At 32.5% G+C, this 24,819-nt stretch overlaps 1 protein-coding gene across 1 annotated transcript; it reads right to left on the minus strand.

Moving 5' to 3' along the window:
- Window positions 1–390: 390 nt before the first annotated feature.
- Window positions 391–8,218, minus strand: LOC139870523 (katanin p80 WD40 repeat-containing subunit B1 homolog KTN80.2-like). Its single transcript, XM_071858314.1, has 18 exons — window positions 7,916–8,218; window positions 7,518–7,648; window positions 6,508–6,625; window positions 6,070–6,296; window positions 5,894–5,996; window positions 5,631–5,701; window positions 4,953–5,027; window positions 4,725–4,868; window positions 4,491–4,599; window positions 3,943–4,356; window positions 3,799–3,855; window positions 2,791–3,707; window positions 2,207–2,335; window positions 1,985–2,059; window positions 1,785–1,897; window positions 1,548–1,664; window positions 1,336–1,404; window positions 391–810 (listed from the first exon to the last, which is right to left on the minus strand). Exons 1-18 carry the CDS (start codon window positions 7,938–7,940, stop codon window positions 750–752), a joined length of 2,955 nt encoding a protein of 984 aa, XP_071714415.1. The 5' UTR covers window positions 7,941–8,218; the 3' UTR covers window positions 391–749.
- Between the last annotated feature and the right edge of the window lie 16,601 nt (window positions 8,219–24,819).

A 24,819-nucleotide genomic window follows, 5' to 3' on the forward strand; every position in this document is an offset into this window, starting at 1 on the left:
GGTTGGGCCGTTGGGCGTACATTTGATTTTCATTCTTACCCTTGTACCAATTTACAAATGAATTAAACACTGGTTTAGTGGTTGGGATACTGCAGTAAAAGTGACACAAAGATAACCCGACTAAATCACGTACAATTATCTAAGTTCAATTATACTCTCCCTAAATAACCTGCGCAAGAAAAAATCTCTATTTACCCATTTGTGATTAATTAGGAATAAAGCCAAGTTATAGGAACAAGAGCATATCATTTTACATATCATTATTTTACTTGGGGGCAGATTACCTTATTATCATATAGAAATTATATGTAGTAGCAAATGTAATGAGCAGATAAACTGCTATACTATAACGTTACAATTTCCTCAATGCATTCTTAAAAAAAGTTACCATTGCACTGGGCTACAAATCCTTTTACCATAATTAGTAGTGACCCACTAACAAAGTTGAAACATGCTCCATTGTATTCCATGACTGAAAGAACCATCTACACATCTTTATTCACTAATAAAGTACACAAAGTAGATATCATATGATTATCATATCAATTAAAATTTACACATGCACATTAATTTGCACAAAAGATTACACGCTATGCTACTTTTGGCAAGATTACATAAACTGGCTTCTTCCGATTATCTACATGTTGTCGTTGTTCTTGTCTTTGCAGCCGAAGTCAAAAGTTACTGTAAACGGAAAGAAATCCAGGAGACAAAACAAAATTGTGGGGGGTGGGGGTGTTCAAAGGGTATTATGATGTTTGGAGAATAACGTTTAGTTCTTGAGCACATCTTGCAGGCAGACCGCCTCGGCTACAAACACAATGAATCAGGGTTAAGAGTTTTAGATGCCATTTATTTACAACATTTTAAATTCTACTTTTGTGGGGGTACATCTAAGAGGCGTTTTAACGCACACAAGGAAGTGATTATGCATTATTTAGCATTAACAATAATGTGTTAAAAGGAAGGGTAATAATAAACAGTAGTTGGATGTGCTTCTACACAAGGTTGCGAAAATCGCTACTCAGGGAGTACTCAGGTAGGATTTTTTAAAGAGTACTCGGAAACTCGGGGAGTACTCGGATGTTGGCCAAGTTTGACTTTGACCGATTTTCTGAGTAGTACCGAGTTTTGGCCGATTTTCTGAGTTTTGACCAAGTACTTTTCGAGTAGTCCTTAGTTGCAAAAACCGAGTACTCGCCTAGTAATTCTGAGTCATGCAATACTGATTCTATAAATTTGAAGCTGCTTTCATAATTTCCACCTCTTTTTATTTTGTCCAAATAAAGCATAAATGACTAGATTTTAGTGTAGCTGCAACATAAACATGCTCACCTTATAATATCCGGGAGACATTTGTGGATCTTCAGGAGCTGTATGTGGCATTTATTGCAGCATTCAAGTCTGTCATTCAATATTAGCAGATCATAAGTTGGTGTGCTGTAGAACCACAACTAGCTTTAATTGGGAATTAGATTTCAGTACTAAGAAACGCAAACGATAACAGATAGAATAAAACACACCAACAAGAAATCAACAAAACAGACCTTTTCTCCGCATGAAGATTAACACCGACAGTTGGAGGAGCTGAAACCGCCGAGTTGATTACAGGCCCAAAGACTGCCACAAGCTTCAATAATAATTCTAACGATACATTTATATGTCTGCGTGAATGATTTGCAGTTCCAATATATTAGTCAAAAAGGTCAAAACTTGCTGTTATGTAACCAGACGACAACCTTGTATCTTTAGACTAATATGGTAACAGGGTAACGAATGATTACCGCTCAGTGTTGCTAGCAAGTAAATCCAAAAGCACGGGCAGCAAATCAGAGAAGAGATCTAATGTAAGAGAATCCATTTTTTCCATCAGAACACTTACAACATCTGCGTGAACCTGTAAAGACATACATTTTTTTAGATGATACGATGTAAAGGGTGGTGGACTAGAAATATACCCAAATATATGCAAATAAATACTCACAGCATGATCTGGCAACTTCCGCAAAGCATTAATAGCAGCCCTCATGTCATTTTGCACAAAAAAATGCCGTACCACCTGAATAGCTCCGTTAATTTATTTTTAAGTTTACAAGTATTCACAGTCCACATATAATGAAAAAAGTTATAGGAAACTATATATAGATGAATCATTGGTTGCATGAAAGAAATAAAAGAGCAAACTTCGTGAACCAGTTATAAATACCTGGAGTTTTGTCAGGCGAGACCGGAGACTACTCACGAACACATCATGATTCATCATCAAATCTTCCACAACATCTTCTGCATCTTTCTTAGATATCATACCTAAGCCAGTAGTCTGGAGGTTATCATCCTGCAAGTTGCCAACACTAGAAAGTAAGATTCCAAAACGTTTTACTAAGGAATTATTACCTCACTATTGCAGACACATTAAAAATGTTAGAATTGTTCTTTTGTGACAGGAACGGAGAAAAAAGAGCAGGCCTGGCACATCCATCTTTTCCACCTCTACCATACATAACGTTATACAAGGTTGCAAAAATCGCTACTCAGGGTTGGCAACTCGGAAAGTACTCGGATGTTGACCAAGTTTGACTTTGATAAATTTTGACCGAGTTTTGACCAATTTTGACTGATTTTCCGAGTGATCCCGAGTTTTGGCCGATTGTTGACCGATTTTCCGATAATCCCAAATTTTGACCGAGTTTGACCAAGTTTTACCGAGTACTCCCCGAATTGCAAAAACAGAGTACTCGCAGAGTAATTGGAAGTTCTGCAACACTACTTATAACCTATGAAGAATCTTACCAGCAATGGAGACGATTTAGCTTTCTCGGGTACCATACAATCTGGAGTATCATGCCTCGGGGAAACCATCATGGGTGAGATTTTAGTCCTTTCAGGTACCATGCGATTGGGAGTATCATGCCTCGAAACTACCACAACCGGTGAGATTTTTGTTCTTTCAGGTGTAATGCGATTGGTAGTATCATGCCTGGGAACAACCACCACGGGTGAGGTTTTCGTTCTTTCAGGTGTAATGCGAGGAGAAGCATTCGATCTCCGTACCAACATCGGAGATGCTCTAACTCTCTCCGGTAATACACGCCGAGAATTAGCAGCTCTCTGAATCGGTGAGGCCTTTCCTTTCTCAGGTAACACACTAGGAGCAGTCTTTGGTCTCTGAACGATTAATGTAGAAGCAGGATCTGGTTTTCGTACCATTGGAGATGATTTAGTCTCAGTTTTAGTACAGGGCAGCACCGTATCAGGTTGTTTTTCGGGAATGGTGAGTGTTATAGCTTCAGACTCTTCAGTAACCATGGCAACATCAAGTGTCTTTACTGGCATCTGTGATGATTTGGCTTCGGGTTCTTCAGAAGGCACCACCCTGGATGTTTTAGCCTCGGGTATTGCATAAGGGCCTGCATCAAATGACTCTTTTACCCTTGTAGCAGGCATATCGGTGTTGGTTGATACTGGAGTAGGTAGATTAGGTGCATCAAATGACTCTTTTACCCTTGTGGCAGGCATATCTGTGATGGTTGTTACCGGAGTAGTTAGATCGGGTGCAACAAATGACTCTTTTACCCTAGTGGCAGGCATATCTGTGTTGGTTGATATCGGAGTAGGTATATCAGGTGTTTGACTTTCTTCAGTGTTGAGCTTTTCTCTCTTTTCGAATCTCTCAACCAGACTTCGAGTCCTTCCGTTCACAACCGCAACTGCAATAGAAAAAGAATTGGTAAAAAAAGAGAACAAAAAAACAAACTCATTGCACATTTAAGCAACACAAAAATTATTTTTGATACCTACCTCCGTTAACATATTTAACAGATTTCAACTCTTTTTTTGAATCAACAGACCTATCACCTGAAATGATGAAACTATTGCAAGTTAGAATCGAACTTTTAACATACACAGCAACATAATAGCTGTTGGGATACCATGACAGTGTACCTGGAGTTGAAACTTTCTGAATTTCTTTTGTTACACAAGCAGAAATTGGAACTTTCTCCTTGTAAGTATCCTTAGTAGCATCATCGGGTAAAGATCTCTGAATGTTGTCAACTGTAGCAGTATCTGGTCCACTTCTTAAACCAGATTCAGCAGTTATTGAGAGCCCCTCGAGATCTAGTTTTGTGGTTGATGGCCTTCGCCTATGAGATGGCTTAAGTGATATATCAGATCTATCCTGTTCATTCGTAGTTGATTCTCTTCTAGACTCTGCCGAATGTTTTGCAGAATTATTATTGACCTTCCCAGTAAGTTTGGCTGCAGGAACTTTTTTAACGGTCGACAAATTATCGATCACTATGGGGCTCTGTAAGTTCACAGCCGTTGGTAATATTCTTGAAGCAATAGGAGTTACACCTTCAGATTAACATATAACAGTAAATTAACATACAAGGCAAAAAGTAAAAAAAAAAAAAAAAGAAAAAAAAAAAAAAAAGGTAGGTTGCTAAAGCGGATAATAATTTGGTAAGTATAAGTATATAACAACTTACTGTCCACATATATATTCTTTATATCTTTTGTGTCATCATCTGAAGACATGGTTGACCTTCTGTGACTCACAACTCTCTCTGGTAATACATGCCCATGCTGTTCAATAAGCTGCAAAAACCAAAAGGTTCTCATTTTGACTTCTAAGAGAGAATACAATTTAATATAGAAACTACTAAAGATCCCAACTTGTAAACAATACTAAAGAGTAGATAACAGAAATACAAAATAGGTACCGAAGTGTCTGCAACCCAAACAGCAACAGAGTTCTGATAATACGAGCATCCCAAAAGCTTTCCATCATCGATGCAGAGGTCACCTAATGTTGACCATCCCATATCAAGACCATCATGACAGATAACAGGCTCCCATGAATAAACCTAAAATCAAATGGAAGATATATTGTTATATGGAACCAAACCTTTTAGAAAGAAAAAGGTTAAGTTTTATGGAAAAGTGAATACCTTTAAACTGTTGTCTAATCCACAAAAGAGAGTTCTCCCATCTGGATGAAACGTAATTGCTCGTACTCCCGTTGCCTGGACGATTAGAAGAAAGTTGTTCCATAAATTACACAAATATGCAGATTACTATGAATAAAAATGAGAATCTGTTTACCCAAGGCTGACCAAATTATTGTGTTTTATAAATGTATAGAAGGTTGAAAAAGACACGAGACGGAGACCAGCAGGTGACCTTGAAAGGTCGAGTCAGTTGAGACGGACGTTGACCAACGTTAACTTTTAAATATAGGTATATTAGATAATAAATTTAAATATTTCAAACATAAAGATTCTGAAAACAAATAAATGATTTACAAATAAGATAAACTTGGTGTTAGTTTAAATAATATATATAGTTTTAATTTTTTTAATATTCCTATACTTAATAATTTATCTTTAAGGGATACTATGTAAGTCAGTGTTTTTTCCCATCTAAAAATTACATAGGTTTGGGATTTTCGTTTGACAAAAAGTCAACTTTTGACCAATACTGACCGGCGTTGACCGACTTTGACCCGACTTTTGACCGTTTGACTTATTAGACGTTTGTCTTTGAATCGGGACAGGCTAGTCACCAAGCCGCAACCGCTGTGTGCAAGCAAAATGTATATACGGATGGATGCATGCAACGACGAGTACCTCTGGTCGAGTTGATCCAATCAATTCAAAGGTCTCCAAGTCCCAAAATTTTACAGTTTTGTCTGACGAACCTGGAACATGTCATATTGTAAGTAGGTTAGTCAACCCCATAGGAAGACAAAAGCCAAATTATGAATAGTAAATCATATGCTTTTTCTAGCTTCTTTAATTGTTTATATCAACAAAATTCACATTATAGAATATTTTTCAACTAGAAAAACAGAAATACAAAAGGAAGTATTGACTGCATATCTAAAATGTACCTGTTGCTAAAAGAAACTCAAGAGGATGAAAATCCATGGATCGAATGTGCCCTTCGTGAAATTTGAACTCATGTAAAAGCTTTCCAGCTGTTAAATCCCATATCTGTGTGACAAGCATCAGTTAAAATTAAGCATGACGTCATTCTTGATGTGCTGAAATGTACGAAAAATCATACCTTTACAACATTATCAAGTCCTCCGGATACCACCCATCGACCATCGGGACTAAATCTGATGGTACTAATTGCTCGTTTGTGTCCTTTATATGTGTGAATGCAGCTTTTCTTTCGAATATCCCAGACCTTTAGATTAGTGTCCATGGAACCCGATGCAAGAAACTCACCAAATGGATGAAACTCAAGGGATGTGCAATACGAGCGGTGTCCATTAAATGACCGAACCACTGCATTTATAGTAAAAAAATATGGAATCAAACAGATAATACTCCGGGTTATATTTGGTACGCAAAAAAGCATCCAGGACAGAAGTATCATAAATACAGTGAACAATTTGAATTCAAAATTCAACTATCATCCATAATTCTGATATTGAGCTTTAATGACAACATTCTAGCATATTCATGGAACTCAAAGAAAAAAAAATAATCAACTTACCCTTTGTCTCTTCTAGATCCCAAAGTTTTATCACTCCAGAAGATGCTCCAGCAGCCACAAAAACTTCTGTTTTGTCGAAAGCGACAGATTCAATAGGGCTCGTATGACCACTTAGGCTCTGCACACACCACAAAGGTTAGTACCACTCATTATTATGCACAAAAGATGGTATAAAGTTTATGCGCCATCCTTTTAAAGAAGATATAACTTTTTCCGTAATGGTGTGTTCCAACAAAATGCAACAAGTTACTAAACGTTTTTAAATTAACTTACTATTATTGCCATGCGTAATCACTACTTGATATAATAATTTCTATTGTGGTCTACAAACTTTCTTTATTAAGGATGCTTTAATTCTTTAAGACATCTATTAAAAGCGAAAACGTATTTTATTAAGCTACTAGCCATGTTAAAACCTTGCGTATTTTGTAGGGATGCATTAGTAGTTAACTAGTTACCTCATGATGCAAACACATATATTTTCTGATTCAACTATATCAAAGAGTAAATTTTCCTAATTGTATATCCAGTTGCCAAGCGATAGTTATATCTTTTTCGAAGTCTAACATGACTCTCTTTTCTACTTCAACTATGCACCAATAAATTCTAAAAACTGACACCGATAGCATATTTATGAAGGCCAACTGAAACATATATCTAGTTCAGCCATATTAAATCCCATACGAATTATGTGAAATACACAAATAGTACTGAAAATGCCATGTTTTTAAGATCAATAACTCATATGTTGACGGACAAACTGTCCTACCCAAGATCATAAACCTTAGGGTATGCATAAAGTTTACCTAGTAACATTATATAGTGAGAATGCTAGATTTTATACTAAATTACTTAGTTACCATTACCATTACCATCAAAATAAAGTGGTTTCAAGAAAAACATTTGCTAATTTTCTTCCAAATTCAAGCTGTTGCGTGTTAACATTAGAAGAATAAAGTGGTTTCATATACTCAAAAGAACTGCAATAGTTCGCCAATGTAATTACTGACCGTTGTAGCAGTTGGTTTCCCAATTGACCAAAGATTAACTTTTTCATCATCACCACCTGTAATAAAATTCCGACGTGTCTTCTTCCCGAATTTTAAACAATTCACATTCGCCGAATGCGCCACAAATTCCTCTATATTTTATTAGAGTCAAGAAATACAAAAAGCAACAATTGTATTCACAAATATTTTAGATCATCATCATTCAACATTTTCAATCATCACTGAACATTTTCATCCCTAATTAATCAAATCAAAGTCTATATCATACATTTATTAAACCTAATTGATAGTTAACTAATCAACGCAACAACTAACTCTGTCCAATTATTTATATTAAAAAAAATTAAAAACAGCTAAAAAAAAGAAGAAATTGGCAACAAAAAAGTATAAAAGGATACGCAATTTACAACCGCGTTTATCCATATAAAGCCGTAGTCGTTGAAAACCTAGATTTTCAAGTGTCGGTGCAGCTGCTGACTTTTGACGCAATCAGTCAAACAAAATGCAATTGAAGATGAAGGTGATACGAATATATAGATACACAGTTAGTATATCTATAGGTGTGAGCAAAATTCACAAAAGTTGTGTATGAAATTCACCGGAGAAAGATTGAATTATTTGTCTGTTGGAGAACAGAGGTAAGTTTCTTTTTCTTTGTATGTATTAGATGACGTGCTCACATTACTGTGTGTCATTTAGTGTGTGAGAGAGAAAGTATTTTTTTTATGAAGAAGAGCGTGTTTACGGTGTAGTATGTAGTATGATTGTGGATTTTGGACAATACGAATGCATTTTGACGAAAATGCCCTTGGATTATTGTGTGCAGTTTGAGTTCTTGAGGTGTGTAATTACGGAAAAGGACACGGGAGTTTGGACAATATTGTTGTATGGCTAGAAAACATTTACGCCATTCGTATCGGTGAAAACCCACGAGCTTGAGAATTCTACATGTCAAAAAACAACACCAATTTTATTCGTAGTGAGGCGTTGATTTGAGGCAGCTAGAAGTAGCGGCGGAACTTGAACTCGGATACAGATGGGGCGAGCGTAATTTTTTTTTAAATCTTTCATATTCAGCAGGGACGAACACTAAAAAAACCTTATTTTTTTAGTAAATTTTTTTTTAGTGTAAAAATTTTTGTTCCGTAAAATTCAGGGTGAACGGATACCCACATTGAGTTACTCTATGTTCCGCCTCTGACTAGAAGGCGTTGATTGGAATCCAACACCAAAAACAACGTGTATAATTTTTATTTTATTAATTTTATATTAATTTAAAAATATTATTTTATCCATTTTTAATATCCAATTATATTTTAACACATCGTCACACCACCATTATTCCACATTTAAAAACGTACACGGGGAGCAAACTGTCAATTACTTCACGCGTTACAATCCAACGCACACCTCCACACTTTGGTCAACCAACGCCGCGATAGGGGTAAAAGGGGGCGTGGGTTTTTGGCCAGCAAGGATCCAACGAGCGTTGGTGAGCATCGATACAAGTGGTCTAAAAGTTATGTAGATGTATCATATGTTAATAAATGTAAAATATAATAATAATAATAATAATAATAATAATAATAATAATAATAATAATAACTAAATCAAAAGGAGGGAAAATAATCTAGACTCAAGGAAGGATTACAATCAATTCAAAAGATAACAGCTAAACCTGCAAGCCGACACCAAACACAAAGATGACAACAACTACTATTAATATCTCATTCGTCTTCCGTGATATCACTCATGAAAGAACAAAATCGTTTTGATTTCGCTCCCCGCACTAATTTTTCTTACTTATATCTTTCGGATTAATCAATTTACCGACCGCCATTACCGACCGCCATTGAAACTTAACTAAGGCATCTCTCTTCGAACAGTGGGCTTCATATGTTTGATCTTCTTACCCGAGCTACGAATGGCCCTAGAATGTCTGACTACATACTATGAGCATCATCTACACCCATATCCAAATTTCAACCTCAACGGCTAAAATGGAATCATTCTTGACTCCATCCAAAACCGAAGAAAGAACAATACTATTCCCACAAACGTTCTTTCTAAGCTCGGTGCAACACCAGATGATATGAACCAGTTAAATGCATTTATTTTCTCTCTTTCAATTTTCTTTTACCTAATATAATTGGTACATTTCATTTTACAAAAGTTGTTTGGTAAAAGTTATGTAGATGTATCATCTTTTAATAAACGTAAAATATTAATAGTAATAATAATAATAATATATAAACATAGCCCTAAATTATTTGGGTAAGCGAGGAAAGCCTCTTATGAACGAGCACATTGCCTCCCTCATAGAAGGTAAAACCTCGGGTAATCAAACCCCCCGAGCGCGAGATCTGATACTGGGTGAATTGCGCATATGCGGACCCTCTAGTCACACTCACTTTTTGAACAATTTGGCATAGCCATAAATTAAACCCGGGTGATGTGCTTAACTGGGCAACTCGGTATAGCCCTAAATTTATGAAATGCCCCGTCCTAATCCATCTGGACGAAGTCATCAATATTTGATCCCAGAGCGATGATCGACTCCAAGTAATGTCCTTAAATTGAGCAAAATGCACAGCAGAAGATTTCTTTCATACCTGAGAATAAACATGCTTTAAAGTGTCAACCAAAAGGTTGGTGAATTCATAAGTTTATCATAAAACAATAAAATTCATCATTTTGATAGACCACAAGATTTAAATGTTGCATGGTACAAATGGGCCCGAATCCTATACCCACCTGTAATGTACATGCTATATCTTTTAAATACAGTACATCATTCTCGTGTACGAAACCATTTTCATAAATCATAGTAACCGTATACATATCTTGTGCACAAAAATAACATACACATAACCTGTGTATAAAATCATTCTCTCGATATATAACATTCATATCAATTGGTGTCAATTATCATGTCCACATAATTCAATAGTGGCAATTATCATGTCCACATAATTCAATGGTGGCAATTATCATGTCCACATAATTCAATGGTGGCAATTATCATGTCCACATAATTCAACAATAACCCGCAGAACTTCTGTCTGCATAATAATTCATTCGAGGAATGTTTTGCTTGTGTCTATCTCGTCAAACATTTATAAAAGCATTTCATGTATTCGCAGTTCAAAATATGTTTCAAAAGCATTTAATAAAGCAGTTGTAAAAACAGCGCATGTATTCTCAGTCCCAAAAATGTAAAGAGTAAAAGGGAATCAAATGAACTCACCTAATGTATTTTGTAGTAAAAATACATATAACGACAATAGACAAGTGTAGGGTTGGCCTCGGATTCGCGAACCTATTATTATTCATATGTATATTAATACATATAATCGAAATTGAACAATTTCACATGTTATAGCTTTACTTTATATATTATATATATTCGTGTATATACATTTTTAATGACTAATATTTATATTGTTATATTATTATATATTTGATTAAAATACTTAATTTGTTATATACGAAAAATGTTAATGTGATTAATACATACTTATATGTAATATTACTAAAAGTATAATTTTTATATACAAAATGTTTATTTGTTAATCTAATATCAATAATAGTAATAAAAGTAATTTTTGATCATAATGATAATAATGCTACTAATAATAATAACTATAAAATAATGATTTTACATTTAATAATAATGCTAATATTTATAATAATAAGTAAATGATAATAATAATAATAATAATAATAATAATAATAATAATAATAATAATAATAATAATAATAATAATAACAACAACAATAGTCTTGATATAGAAATCTACCTTCCAAGGCTTTAAAAAAAATAACATGCCACCTCCGAGACTCGAACCTAGGACCTCTCGTTACACACAATTACGCCTAACCATCTGAGCTACTCTGATTTCCTGTTATTATTCCATTCCTATATCTATTTAACCAGTAACTGTTTGTTTCATCTTGATCTATCATCATAGACTATCATCATAATATCTCACCATCTTTTTAATTCATCATCATAACATTTCCCAACATAAAATCATAACATCCATATCATCTTCCATATCATCTTCCATAATCATCACACGTTGTAACAAAAAAAAGAAAGGAAAAAACAGAAAGGGCAGCAGCCTATCGAGCAAGAGGGTGATGAGACCCGAATGATGTTAGCCCAATAATCAAATAGCTGATACGGCCCATTTACTAAATTAGTTTAATCAAAGCCTAGTTACAAATTGAAGCCCAACACAAAATCATGGAGGTGTCGATTTGCTTAGGGTAAACACAGCCGACCCATTCCTCTTTCATCATTATCTTTTATCATCATTTAGTATCATCAAATCAGCATGCTAATCACTTTCATAATCATCATCATCATAAAATACGCGTATAACATCATCATCATCTAATTCTTACATAAAATCATACGATATCACATAAACATAATCCTATCTTAATATCACCTTTCTCGCATTCTGTTATCATCATCAATACGCTTATCATTCATCATAACTCAATCACACTTTCCTCATATCAAGATGATCATTATCTGAAGAAAAAAATTTGATCTTGACCCAAGTGTGATTATAAGTCCACGGTTCCCAAAAGGTAAAGTAACATGGTGGACCAACTCAATACCCATTTAAAATTCTATTTGGCTCAATATAATCACGTATGGAGACTAATATGGAGATCCAGGAACCGTCGCTATCATCTATGATCTTTACAGCTCAACACCAACTCACTTGTTTTAAATCAATTAGTCATGCTTCTCTAATTTAGTGGGAGACAAAGGTAGGGTCTTTGGCATATAATTGTCATCTAATACAAAAAAAAAATGAAGTGATAATATCGAGTATATAGGGTGGTTGTGGGGTTGTTCTAATGAGAGAAAGAAATGATAACAAAAGTTTAGCACTTTGAAGTGGTTTGTGGTGTTATTGTACCAGAATCAAAAACAGAAATATGGTACACTTGTATGGTGATCTTCGACAACAATAAAAGGTAAGTAACATCGTTAATCCTCATTCTTCATTATCATAATTCCATCATTTACTAACCTCGTGACATGGGAGGAAAAAGAGAGGAACTTTTGCAGGTTCTCGAATGAATAAGGAGAATGGAAGAAAATTAACTAGTGGGATAGTCGATGGGTGACGGTAGGGTTTGTGAAGAAAAAAAATGGTGATGAAAGGTGGCGTTTGAGTTGTCATCGACACATAAGACAAGATCATAAGGTGGTGATCTTTCTTATTTGAAGTGATACAAGAATTGAATTGCAGAAGCTACAATTTAATTGTTGGCGGTTTAGAAAGGGAGTGAGAGAGAAGGGAGGTTATCATGGAATGAGGTTCATGAGTTTCATGGTGATGATCGTGATTCACGGCTAGAATCAAAACAGGTTAAGAAAGGTTGGGATTGTGGGTGTAGATGAACAAAGCAAGAAATGGTTTCGGTTCATAGTTTTTCTGTTGTATTTTTTTTTCTGTTTTAAATCACCTTATCCTAACTGAAGGTTACATAGGAGTTACGAATTATTATTACAGCTGGATCAAATCGTTCTTTATTTGTTTTGTACCCCAACTAATTCAACAGGGGAATCATTCGTACGTGAAAAAGAGAAATAGAAAAAAATATAGAACGATAAAGTCTTGTACTGAATTTTGTATTGTTTTGAAATCTGATACTGACCTCTAACAGATTTTGGATTATTCTGTGATGGAATATTTGATGTGTACGAGCTCAAAACAAAAGAATAAATCAACTGCAGTTGATTACGATATGAAACAGAAATTTTCACTTTTCATTTATCTGTATTTTATCATATTTATATATATATTTATATATCTATATTATACATATGAATCTTGTATCTTGTAAACGTATATGTATCTATATATTATCTGTTATACTTGATTTCGTGTACCTGCATCTATATCCATAGTAGTATATCTATTATATCCTTATAATTATTATATATCAATAGAATTATATTTTGTATTTATATATTTATTTTATATTTATATAATTTGTATTTATATATTTATTTAATTGAATATATGTATTTACTTATATATATCTAACTGAAACGTTCATATATATATATATATATATATATATATATATATATATATATATATATATATATATATATATATATATATATATATATATATATAGTAGGAAACATAATAATAATAATATTAATTATATAAACATCAATATTAATAATATTAATGAACTAATAATGATAATAATAATAATATCAATAATATATATATCGAATTTTTCATATTCACATATCTATATTTCATATGATGATAATAGTTATTCAAATATTCATATTAATGTTTATAATGTAATTATTGTTAATATAACAATTTTATTCAAACTTGTAATTTAACATATTACAATTTATAAATTTTATCCTGATTACCAATCATATATCATATAATATATATTATAACTTATATTAAATATTTATAATTTAATATATATAGTATCACTTATGTTCATATTTCATATATATAAATATGTGTATATATATATATAGCAACTTATTTACCATGTATTTTTGTTTTACATAAATAACTCCAAGGTTTAGTTTATATTTTATTATTTTAAATTATCATATATCCTTACATTTATTTATATATATATATATATATATATATATATATATATATATATATATATATATATATATATATATATATATATATATATATATATATATATATATATTCATTTACAAACAATTGTTCGTGAATCGTCGACAATGGTCGAAGGTCAATTGAATATATGAACACAGTTCAAAGTTTTTGAGACTTCACATTACAGACTTTGCTTATCGTGTCGGAAACATATAAAGATTAAAGTTTAAATTTGATCGGAAATTTCCGGGTCATCACAATACCTACCCGTTAAAGAAATTTCGTCCCGAAATTTGATCGAGGTTGTCATAGCTAACAATAAAAAATGTTTTCCTGACGAATATGAGTTGATAAACAGAGTTTTATCATCATTGAGTAATATGGATAAAACAATTTGATTACGCGACGAGTATAAGTGAAGCTATCGCAAGAGAGTGAAATGAGTAAATATAGAATCGTTTTAACTGATGACGTAGTTATGATTAATTTTCGGAATTCAAGGGATTTAAAAGAAAATCTTGAAAATTTATAAGATCTGATTCTTCGGCGAATAAGGAAATTAAGATCTCTCTAATTAAATACGGTGATCTGCTTCGATTACTCTGTCTTGATATTTCCATTATAAATTAAACTATTCCTTTCCATTATTCTCACCATTCCTATACTTTCCTTCTTGTTTCATACATCCAAAAGAATCTGAAAATGCTTAATCCAGTTCTGATCCTTGTCCTCATCCGTACTATCGCAACAATCATTCTCTTTTTCCAACTTCCACCAGAGGAATCTGCTTTCTTCTACTTCGCCCTTGGGATTATAATGTTTTTAATTCTCCCGTGTCTTTATGTTGCGATAAACATTGATATACACGGTTTGTAATTTATGTGTTGTTATCGGGCTTTATATTCTCCCTTTTATTTCAAAGTTCTATGCTTTTGTTTTCTCTTCCCGACTTCAAGTCAAGCGGATAATGGTCCAGAATTTATAGATATGAACTTCGAAATGAACATAGTTAATGTTCTAAGAAAGAAATGGTAGTAGCACGATCTTGATTCGTCAAATTACCAGAATATCCGGGAAAGATAGAACTATCAAGAAAATATGTTCTTGATATGTTTATATATCAGATAAAATGTAAGAGTCGTGTAACATGGCACATGATGACGTTATAATCTGTGAATCATCATGTCCCATTTAGAAACTCAGCATGACTTACTGTAATATAATCACGTTGATCAAGTGTCATTATATTATACTAACTCATGCATCAGTTCCCAACATTACTTCAATAACATTCATATTTTAAGCTCGAAAGTTTACAGAATATAGAAACTAATAGTTTCTATATGATGTAACACTGATATCATGAAGAGATTAATGATTTCAGATAAGAATAGTTATGAAAATATCTTCAGAAATATGGAGGATATTTATAATGAAAGATAATATCTTGAAATTTCTAATATCGAAGGATGGTGAAGAAAATCTGTCCGCAAGAGTTTGGAGTCAGAAGCAAGGTATTCGCTAAAGATTTCAGCAGGCATTGAATCATTTGGATTCTTTGAAGTCAAACTTATTCTTTGTGATTTGTCCACGGTTTCCTTCATAGTTTCGCATAATCTGCTTTTCGGTACTAAATTTTCTATTGAGTGTTTCAAATACTCCATTCTTTATCATCAACTTTTGGCTGTTGAGGTCATTTACAGTTTTTGTTGCTTCATTCAACTTTTTAAAATTCAGAGCATTAATTTGCAGACTGGGTGCTTTTCAGAATTTCAAAATGGAAGATCATGGTTCTAAGAGATAAATGTTATATGGATACATATAACTGTTGATGTGGAAACGTTGCTAGATTCACAATACAGATTTGCTGATTCTCGGTAATTGGTATGGCAATTCTTGTTACAAGATACGGATGAGTACATAATGAGACTTCAATCGATAAATATAGTGATTTGTCGGAGAGATTTAAGCTAAGGAGCAACGAGGTTGCTGGTACATCTGCTGGTAATATGGTGAAATATATAAAAGGATTCCCCGATAACAATAAAAGAGCACACATATAAATCAAGGTTATAATAAGGTTGTTTCGAACGAAAAGTTAAAGTTGACTTGCTGGAGCTGTGACAAAATTTGCTAATTTGGAAAGATATTGCAAAGTTATTGTGGGTAATAATAATACTAAAGAAATTAGCATAGCTACGTTTTAAACGTTTTCTCAGTTGCCGAGAGTTTCTCAGGTGAATAGCTATATACATCAATCTTTTCTTCCGTAGATGAAGTGCGGTTGGTTCATCCTTTCGTTTGAGGTGTTTTCAAGAATCATGAAAGGTTTGAACGCAGATTGTAAATGTCAAGATTTAAACGAGGTTTAAGATGAAATCAAGTGGCAAACTTGAAGAATTGTTTAGCTTCATATGTTATAATCAATATTTTAATTTATTTTAATTGTCCAACGTTATTAGTCCACAATCGGTATTCCACAGTTAACAGTCCAATAATTCATATATAGTTTAATTTGTAATATTTGAATTAATTAATACGTATCGTGACCCGTGTACATGTCTCAGACTCGATCACAACTTAAAGTATATATATTATTTGAGAATCAACCTCAACCCTGTATAGAGAACTCGATCATTACTGCATATAGAGTGTCTATGGTGATTCCAAATAATATATATAGATGCGTCGATATGATATGTCAAAACCTTGTATATGTGTCCCGATATTTAAAGTGCGTAAAATAAATAACAGAAATTAAATGACGATAAATTAAATGTGTAAAGTAAATAACAGAAATTAAATAACGATAAATAAAATTGCGATAATTAAATTGCGATAAATAAACTGCGATAACTAAAATGTAATCAGTTAGCTAGGAACAGTTAGCTAGGAACAGTTAGCGTGGATTCTTAACAAAATTTCAATTAGTTAATTCGTTTGTTTCTAACAACTTTTATTTTGTCCAATGTTTTCTTCATTATGCCACTTGTTGGATTGTGATAAATCAAAATCCAAATATGAAATTGAATAAAATAAAAAATGGTTATTCTGTGGTGAACGGATTTGTATCTCTGTAGATGTAAGTAGGATAGTAAATGGATGTTGAATCAGATTCGAAGAATGTACAGTATAACCTATTAAAGTGAAATCTAAATATTCCTCGGGTATTATCTACCCGTTAAAATATTTTCATCATTAACAGTTTGTACAAAATGATTTTTAATTACAATCTTTATGAAAACATATATACATATATATTTTCTTCAGATGTAATCATGGATTTAATGAGTCAACATGATATTAGACTCATTTGATTTACCGTTAGAATAAGAATATATAATCTCTAAACATTAGAGATTATATAATCGCCATGTCGAACGAAGATAAATGATGTAGACCGATTCGTGGAACGATAATTATACCCGAGGTACAGAATGAGATGTTGAGGCATGGATTGTTGATAGTACTGGTGCTGTTACTGATAGTACCGTTGGTGCCGGTGATGTTGCTGAAGCTGGTAGATTTTGCACCATATTCTCCAAATTGATTACTCGAGCGCGAAGTTCGCTAACTTCTTTCATTATTCCGGGATGATTGTCGGTCGGAACGAGCGGATGAAAAAGGTTTAGAATTTTAGATAGTACATAATCATAGCGAGATATTCAGGAAATGATGATGAAAATGGTGTTTCGGATTGGTTTGTCGGTATGTGCTTCAGATTCTTTGCCAAGAGTGCAGGTTGATGGGTGGAAAGAATCGCTTTCTACTCGTCTCCATTAATTAAGTCGACTATGAACCCATCAGATGAATTGAAGATGGATGATTGGTTGATTCATTCTGGTGACACTGTTTTCGGAGCTTAGGTGAATATCCATGTCAGAATAGTTGTTGGAATAACTATCGGAATAGCTATCGAAATTTGAGGGACTCGAACTGGTTGCAGGATTCATCTCGTACGATCAGATGAAGGATTTTTGATAAGAAAAAGATTATAGGATGTAGATTAGTACCATGTAATACATAATTTACATATGCATATATAATACTAAAATCCCATAAGTTACGGAGGAATCTACGGAATATGTTAGGCAAGGTTTACAGTAACAGATATGCTAAGATATGAATTAGCAGATACGCTAAGATATGAATTTGTCTATACACTATTCATGCAATCAATGCAGCAAGATGTGTCTAGACTAGGAATGATAAGCAGGTAATTTCCTAAAGATGATAAGTAGGTAAATTTTTGACACGAAATGATAAGCAAAACTTTTGACATGCAGACACGGTCGAAGTCCAGACTCACTAAAGCATCCTAACGACTTATCAGTTAGACACACTAATGTAGACCTGGTTCACTAAGACCACCGCTCTGATACCAACTGAAATGCCCCGTCCTAATCCATCTGGACGAAGTCATTAACATTTGATCCCAGAGCGATGATCGACTCCAAGTAATGTCCTTAAATTGAGCAAAATGCACAGCGGAAGATTTCTTTCATACCTGAGAATAAACATGCTTTAAAGTGTCAACCAAAAGGTTGGTGAATTCATAAGTTTATCATAAAACAATAAAATTCATCATTTTGATAGACCACAAGATTTAAATGTTGCATGGTACAAATGGGCCCGAATCCTATACCCACCTGTAATGTACATGCTATATCTTTTAAATACAGTACATCATTCTCGTGTACGAAACCATTTTCATAAATCATAGTAACCGTATACATATCTTGTGCACAAAAATAACATACACATAACCTGTGTATAAAATCATTCTCTCGATATATAACATTTATATCAATTGGTGGCAATTATCATGTCCACATAATTCAATAGTGGCAATTATCATGTCCACATAATTCAATGGTGGCAATTATCATGTCCACATAATTCAATGGTGGCAATTATCATGTCCACATAATTCAACAATAACCCGCAGAACTTCTGTCTGCATAATAATTCATTCGAGGAATGTTTTGCTTGTGTATATCTCGTCAAACATTTATAAAAGCATTTCATGTATTCGCAGTTCAAAATATGTTTCAAAAGCATTTAATAAAGCAGTTGTAAAAACAGCGCATGTATTCTCAGTCCCAAAAATGTAAAGAGTAAAAGGGAATCAAATGAACTCACCTAATGTATTTTGTAGTAAAAATACATATAACGACAATAGACAAGTGTAGGGTTGGCCTCGAATTCACGAACCTATTATTATTCATATGTATATTAATACATATAATCGAAATTGAACAATTTCACATGTTATTGCTTTACTTTATATATTATATATATTCGTGTATATACATTTTTAATGACTAATATTTATATTGTTATATTATTATATATTTGATTAAAATACTTAATTTGTTATATACGAAAAATGTTAATATGATTAATACATACTTATATGTAATATTACTAAAAGTATAATTTTTATATACAAAATGTTTATTTGTTAATCTAATATCAATAATAGTAATAAAAGTAATTTTTGATCATAATGATAATAATGCTACTAATAATAATAACTATAAAATAATGATTTTACATTTAATAATAATGCTAATATTTATAATAATAAGTATAATGATGATGATAATAATAATAATAATAATAATAGTAATAATAATAATAATAATAATAATAATAATAATAATAATAATAATAATAATAATAACAACAACAACAATAGTCTTGATATAGAAATCTACCTTCCAAGGCTTTAAAAAAAATAACATGCCACCTCCGAGACTCGAACCTAGGACCTCTCGTTACACACAATTACGCCTAACCATCTGAGCTACTCTGATTTCCTGTTATTATTCCATTCCTATATCTATTTAACCAGTAACTGTCTGTTTCATCTTAATCTATCATCATAGACTATCATCATAATATCTCACCATCTTTTTAATTCATCATCATAACATTTCCCAACATAAAATCATAACATCCATATCATCTTCCATATCATCTTCCATAATTATCACACGTTGTAACAAAAAAAAGGAAAAAATAGAAAGGGCAGCAGCCTATCGAGCAAGAGGGTGATGAGACCCGAATGATGTTAGCCCAATAATCAAATAGCAGATACAGCCCATTTACTAAATTAGTTTAATCAAAGCCTAGTTACAAATTGAAGCCCAACATAAAATCATGGAGGTGTCGGTTTGCTTAGGGTAAACACAGCCGACCCATTCCTCTTTCATCATTATCTTTTATCATCATTTAGTATCATCAAATCAGCATGCTAATCACTTTCATAATCATCATCATCATAAAATACGCGTATAACATCATCATCATCTAATTCTTACATAAAATCATACGATATCACATAAACATAATCCTATCTTAATATCACCTTTCTCGCATTCTGTTATTATCATCAACACGCTTATCATTCATCATAACTCAATCACACTTTCCTCATATCAAGATGATCATTATCTGAAGAAAAAAATTTGATCTTGACCCAAGTGTGATTATAAGTCCACGGTTCCCAAAAGGTAAAGTAACATGGTGGACCAACTCAATACCCATTTAAAATTCTATTTGGCTCAATATAATCATGTATGGAGACTAATATGGAGATCCAGGAACCGTCGCTATCATCTATGATCTTTACAGCTCAACACCAACTCACTTGTTTTAAATCAATTAGTCATGCTTCACTAATTTAGTGGGAGACAAAGGTAGGGTCTTTGGCATATAATTGTCATCTAATACAAAAAAAATGAAGTGATAATATCGAGTATATAGGGTGGTTGTGGGGTTGTTCTAATGAGAGAAAGAAATGATAACAAAAGTTTAGCACTTTGAAGTGGTTTGTGGTGTTATCGTACCAGAATCAAAAACAGAAATATGGTACACTTGTATGGTGATCTTCGACAACAATAAAAAGTAAGTAACATCTTTAATCCTCATTCTTCATCATCATAATTCCATCATTTACTAACCTCGTGACATGGGAGGAAAAAGAGAGGAACTTTTGCAGGTTCTCGAATGAATAAGGAGAATAGAAGAAAATTAACGAGTGGGACAGTCGATGGGTGACGGTAGGGTTTGTGAAGAAAAAAAATGGTGATGAAAGGTGGCGTTTGAGTTGTCATCAACACAGAAGATAAGATCATAAGGTGGTGATCTTTCTTATTTGAAGTGATACAAGAATTGAATTGCAGAAGCTACAATTTAATTGTTGGCGGTTTAGAAAGGGAGTGAGAGAGAAGGGAGGTTGTCATGGAATGAGGTTCATGAGTTTCATGGTGATGATCGTGATTCACGGCTAGAATCAAAACAGATTAAGAAAGGTTGGGATTGTGGGTGTAGATGAACAAAGCAAGAAATGGTTTCGGTTCATAGTTTTTCTGTTGTATTTTTTTTTCTGTTTTAAATCACCTTATCCTAACTGAAGGTTACATAGGAGTTACGAATTATTATTACAGCTGGATCAAATCGTTCTTTGTTTGTTTTGTACCCCAACTGATTCGACAGGGGAATCATTCGTACGTGAAAAAGAGAAATAGAAAAAAATATAGAACGATAAAGTCTTGTACTGAATTTTGTATTGTTTTGAAATCTGATACTGACCTCTAACAGATTTTGGATTGTTCTGTGATGGAATATTTGATGTGTACGAGCTCAAAATAAAAGAATAAATCAACTGCAGTTGATTACGATATGAAACAGAAATTTTCACTTTTCATTTATCTGTATTTTATTATATTTATATATATATTTATATATCTATATTATACATATGAATCTTGTATCTTGTAAACGTATATGTATCTATATATTATCTGTTATACTTGATTTCGTGTACCTGCATCTATATCCATAGTAGTATATCTATTATATCCATATAATTATTATATATCAATAGAATTATATTTTGTATTTATATATTTATTTTATATTTATATAATTTGTATTTATATATTTATTTAATTGAATATCTGTATTTACTTATATATATCTAACTGAAACATTCATATAGTTATATATATATATATATATATATATATATATATATATATATATATATATATATATATATATATATATATATATATATATATTCATTTACAAACAATTGTTCGTGAATCGTCGGCAATGGTCGAAGGTCAATTGAATATATGAACACAGTTCAAAGTTTTTGAGACTTCACATTACAGACTTTGCTTATCGTGTCGGAAACATATAAAGATTAAAGTTTAAATTTGATCGGAAATTTCCTGGTCATCACAATTTATACTTATGAATTTTAGACATGCAAAAAGTAATCATATATTGATTATAATTTATTTATATATATAGTGGTAGGATCAAGGGGAAGTAACCAATCGGGGGGAAGTAACTAATCGGGGGAAGCAAAATTATTTTTTTTCGTTTTTTGAATAAACTTTGTTCACGAACATTATAAATTGAATGAAAATATGAACATTTAATAAAGACACTTTGTGATAAATGTTTTTATTTTGGTGGAAAAACGCTCGAAGAAGTATTATATAACAAGTATCGTGTTTTTCGAGCGTATTTTGAGGTTTTAGATATTAGGGTTTAGATATTAGGGTTTATAGGGTTTAGATATTAGGGTTCAGAAATTTAGGGTTTAGGGTTTAGATTTAGGATTTAGATTGAGTTTTTAACACGAACGGTTTAGAGTTTAGGGTTTAGGGTTTGGTATTTTGGGTTTATGGAATAAACCCAAAACACCAAACCCTAAACCCTAAACTCTAAATCGGACTAAATTTTACTTCACAAAACATGAAAAAAAACGTTCACATTCTTCACGAACAATATTATCTTGAATGTTATTTTTGTCGATCGTTTTCCCGCCTAAATAATAACATTTATCACGAATTTTATAAATGTTCATATTTTCGTGTGATCTTGATGCCGGAAAAAAAATTTCCAAAAAAAACGAAAAAAAAAATCTTTTTGCTTCCCCCCGATTGGTTACTTCCCCATTTATCATGCCTATATATATATATATATATATATATATATATATATATATATATATATATATATATATAGTGGTAGGATCAAGAGGGAAGTAACCATTCGGGGGGAAGAGGTGGAAGCAAAAACTTTTTTTTTTTTTCGTTTTTTGAAAAAACTTTGTTCACGAACATTATAGATGAGATGAAAATATGAACATTTAGTAGAGACACTTTGCGATAAATGTTTTTATTTTGGCGGGAAAACGCTCGAAGAAGTAATATATAACAATTATCGTGTTTTTCGAGAGTATTTTGAGGTTTTAGCTATTGGGGTTTAGATATTAGGGTTAAGATATTAGGGTTTATAGGGTTTAGATATTAGGGTTTAGAAATTTAGGGTTTAGGGTTTAGATTTAGGATTTAGATTGAGTTTTTAACACGAACGTTTTAGAGTTTAGGGTTTAGGGTTTAGGGCTTAGGGTTTGGTGTTTTGGGTTTATGGAATAAACCCAAAACACCAAACCCTAAACCCTAAACTCTAAATCGGGCTAAATTTTACTTCACAAAACATGGAAAAAAAACGTTCATATTCTTCATGAACAATATTATCTTGAATGTTATTTTTGTCGATCGTTTTCCCGCCTAAATAATAACATTCATCACGAAGTGTCTCTTCTAAATGTTCATATTTTCGTGTGATCTTGATGCCGGAAAAAAAAAATTTTAAAAAAAAAACGAATTTTTTTTTTGCTACCCCCCGCTTCCCCCCGATTGGTTACTTCCCCATTGATCCTGCCCCTATATATATATATATATATATATATATATATATATATATATATATATATATATATATATATATATATATATATATGGTTCTCTTTAAAACAAAGCTTCGTTTCGAATATAATTAGTTCCATTTTGTTCGTCAAATTATTTCGAGTTTAACGGTGATGACGAAGAAATCTAATTCGTGACGAAAAAATTAAATCCCGTCAAAAAATTAGGTGGATTTTATTTAATAATTATTATATTAGAAAATTACATTTAACCCTCAAAGTTACCTTTCATACTCCTAAATAATCATAACTTTTACCACAAAATATTTAAAACTATTACCCCTAAAATGCATCTCTTTTGACCAATTTTTTTTTTTTTTTTGAAAGACAAACAACTTTCATTAATAAGAGGAAGATACAATACTAGCATGTGAGAGCATGATTAAGCAAAGAAAACACTACGAGATACATGAAATAGGAACATTAAAAGGACAACTATATGGACAATGTAGAAATCGATATCAACAGCAACAAACCGAAGACTAATATATCAAGATTGATCCTTAGTCATGATCATCGTAAGCCTTTGGGTTTAAAAGCCATTGACTCCAAACAAGAGATAATTTTCGCGACCTTCTCGAAATCCATTCGAACGATTTAAGTTGAACTTCATTATGGGCTATGGGACCATTGCCTTTCTTCTTGTGAAACAGGGTAAAGTTTCGATTGCGACAAATGATGTACCCACATACCCATTCAATTGCCTTCCAATTTGTGACGGTTGTATAGGCTGCAGGTTATCGAACACCCCTTGAAACATATCATCCAGGTTAGTGTACATTGAACGACTTGAGTTCCACAATCGAAAAACACAAGACCACAAATCATTTTGACCATTTTGTTTCCTTACAAAAACGAC

Source organism: Rutidosis leptorrhynchoides, chromosome 1 (genome assembly GCF_046630445.1).
Source record: "Rutidosis leptorrhynchoides isolate AG116_Rl617_1_P2 chromosome 1, CSIRO_AGI_Rlap_v1, whole genome shotgun sequence".
Taxonomy (NCBI): domain Eukaryota; kingdom Viridiplantae; phylum Streptophyta; class Magnoliopsida; order Asterales; family Asteraceae; genus Rutidosis; species Rutidosis leptorrhynchoides.

Coding starts and splice junctions, on each gene's coding strand:
- LOC139870523 (XM_071858314.1), bottom strand. CDS start 7,940: ATGGATAAACGCGGTTGTAAATTGC. Junction 5,702..5,893: donor TGAGTTTCTTTTAGCAACAG/GTACATTTTAGA, acceptor GACATGTTCCAG/GTTCGTCAGACAAAACTGTA. Junction 4,357..4,490: donor AAAGAATATATATGTGGACA/GTAAGTTGTTAT, acceptor GTTAATCTGAAG/GTGTAACTCCTATTGCTTCA.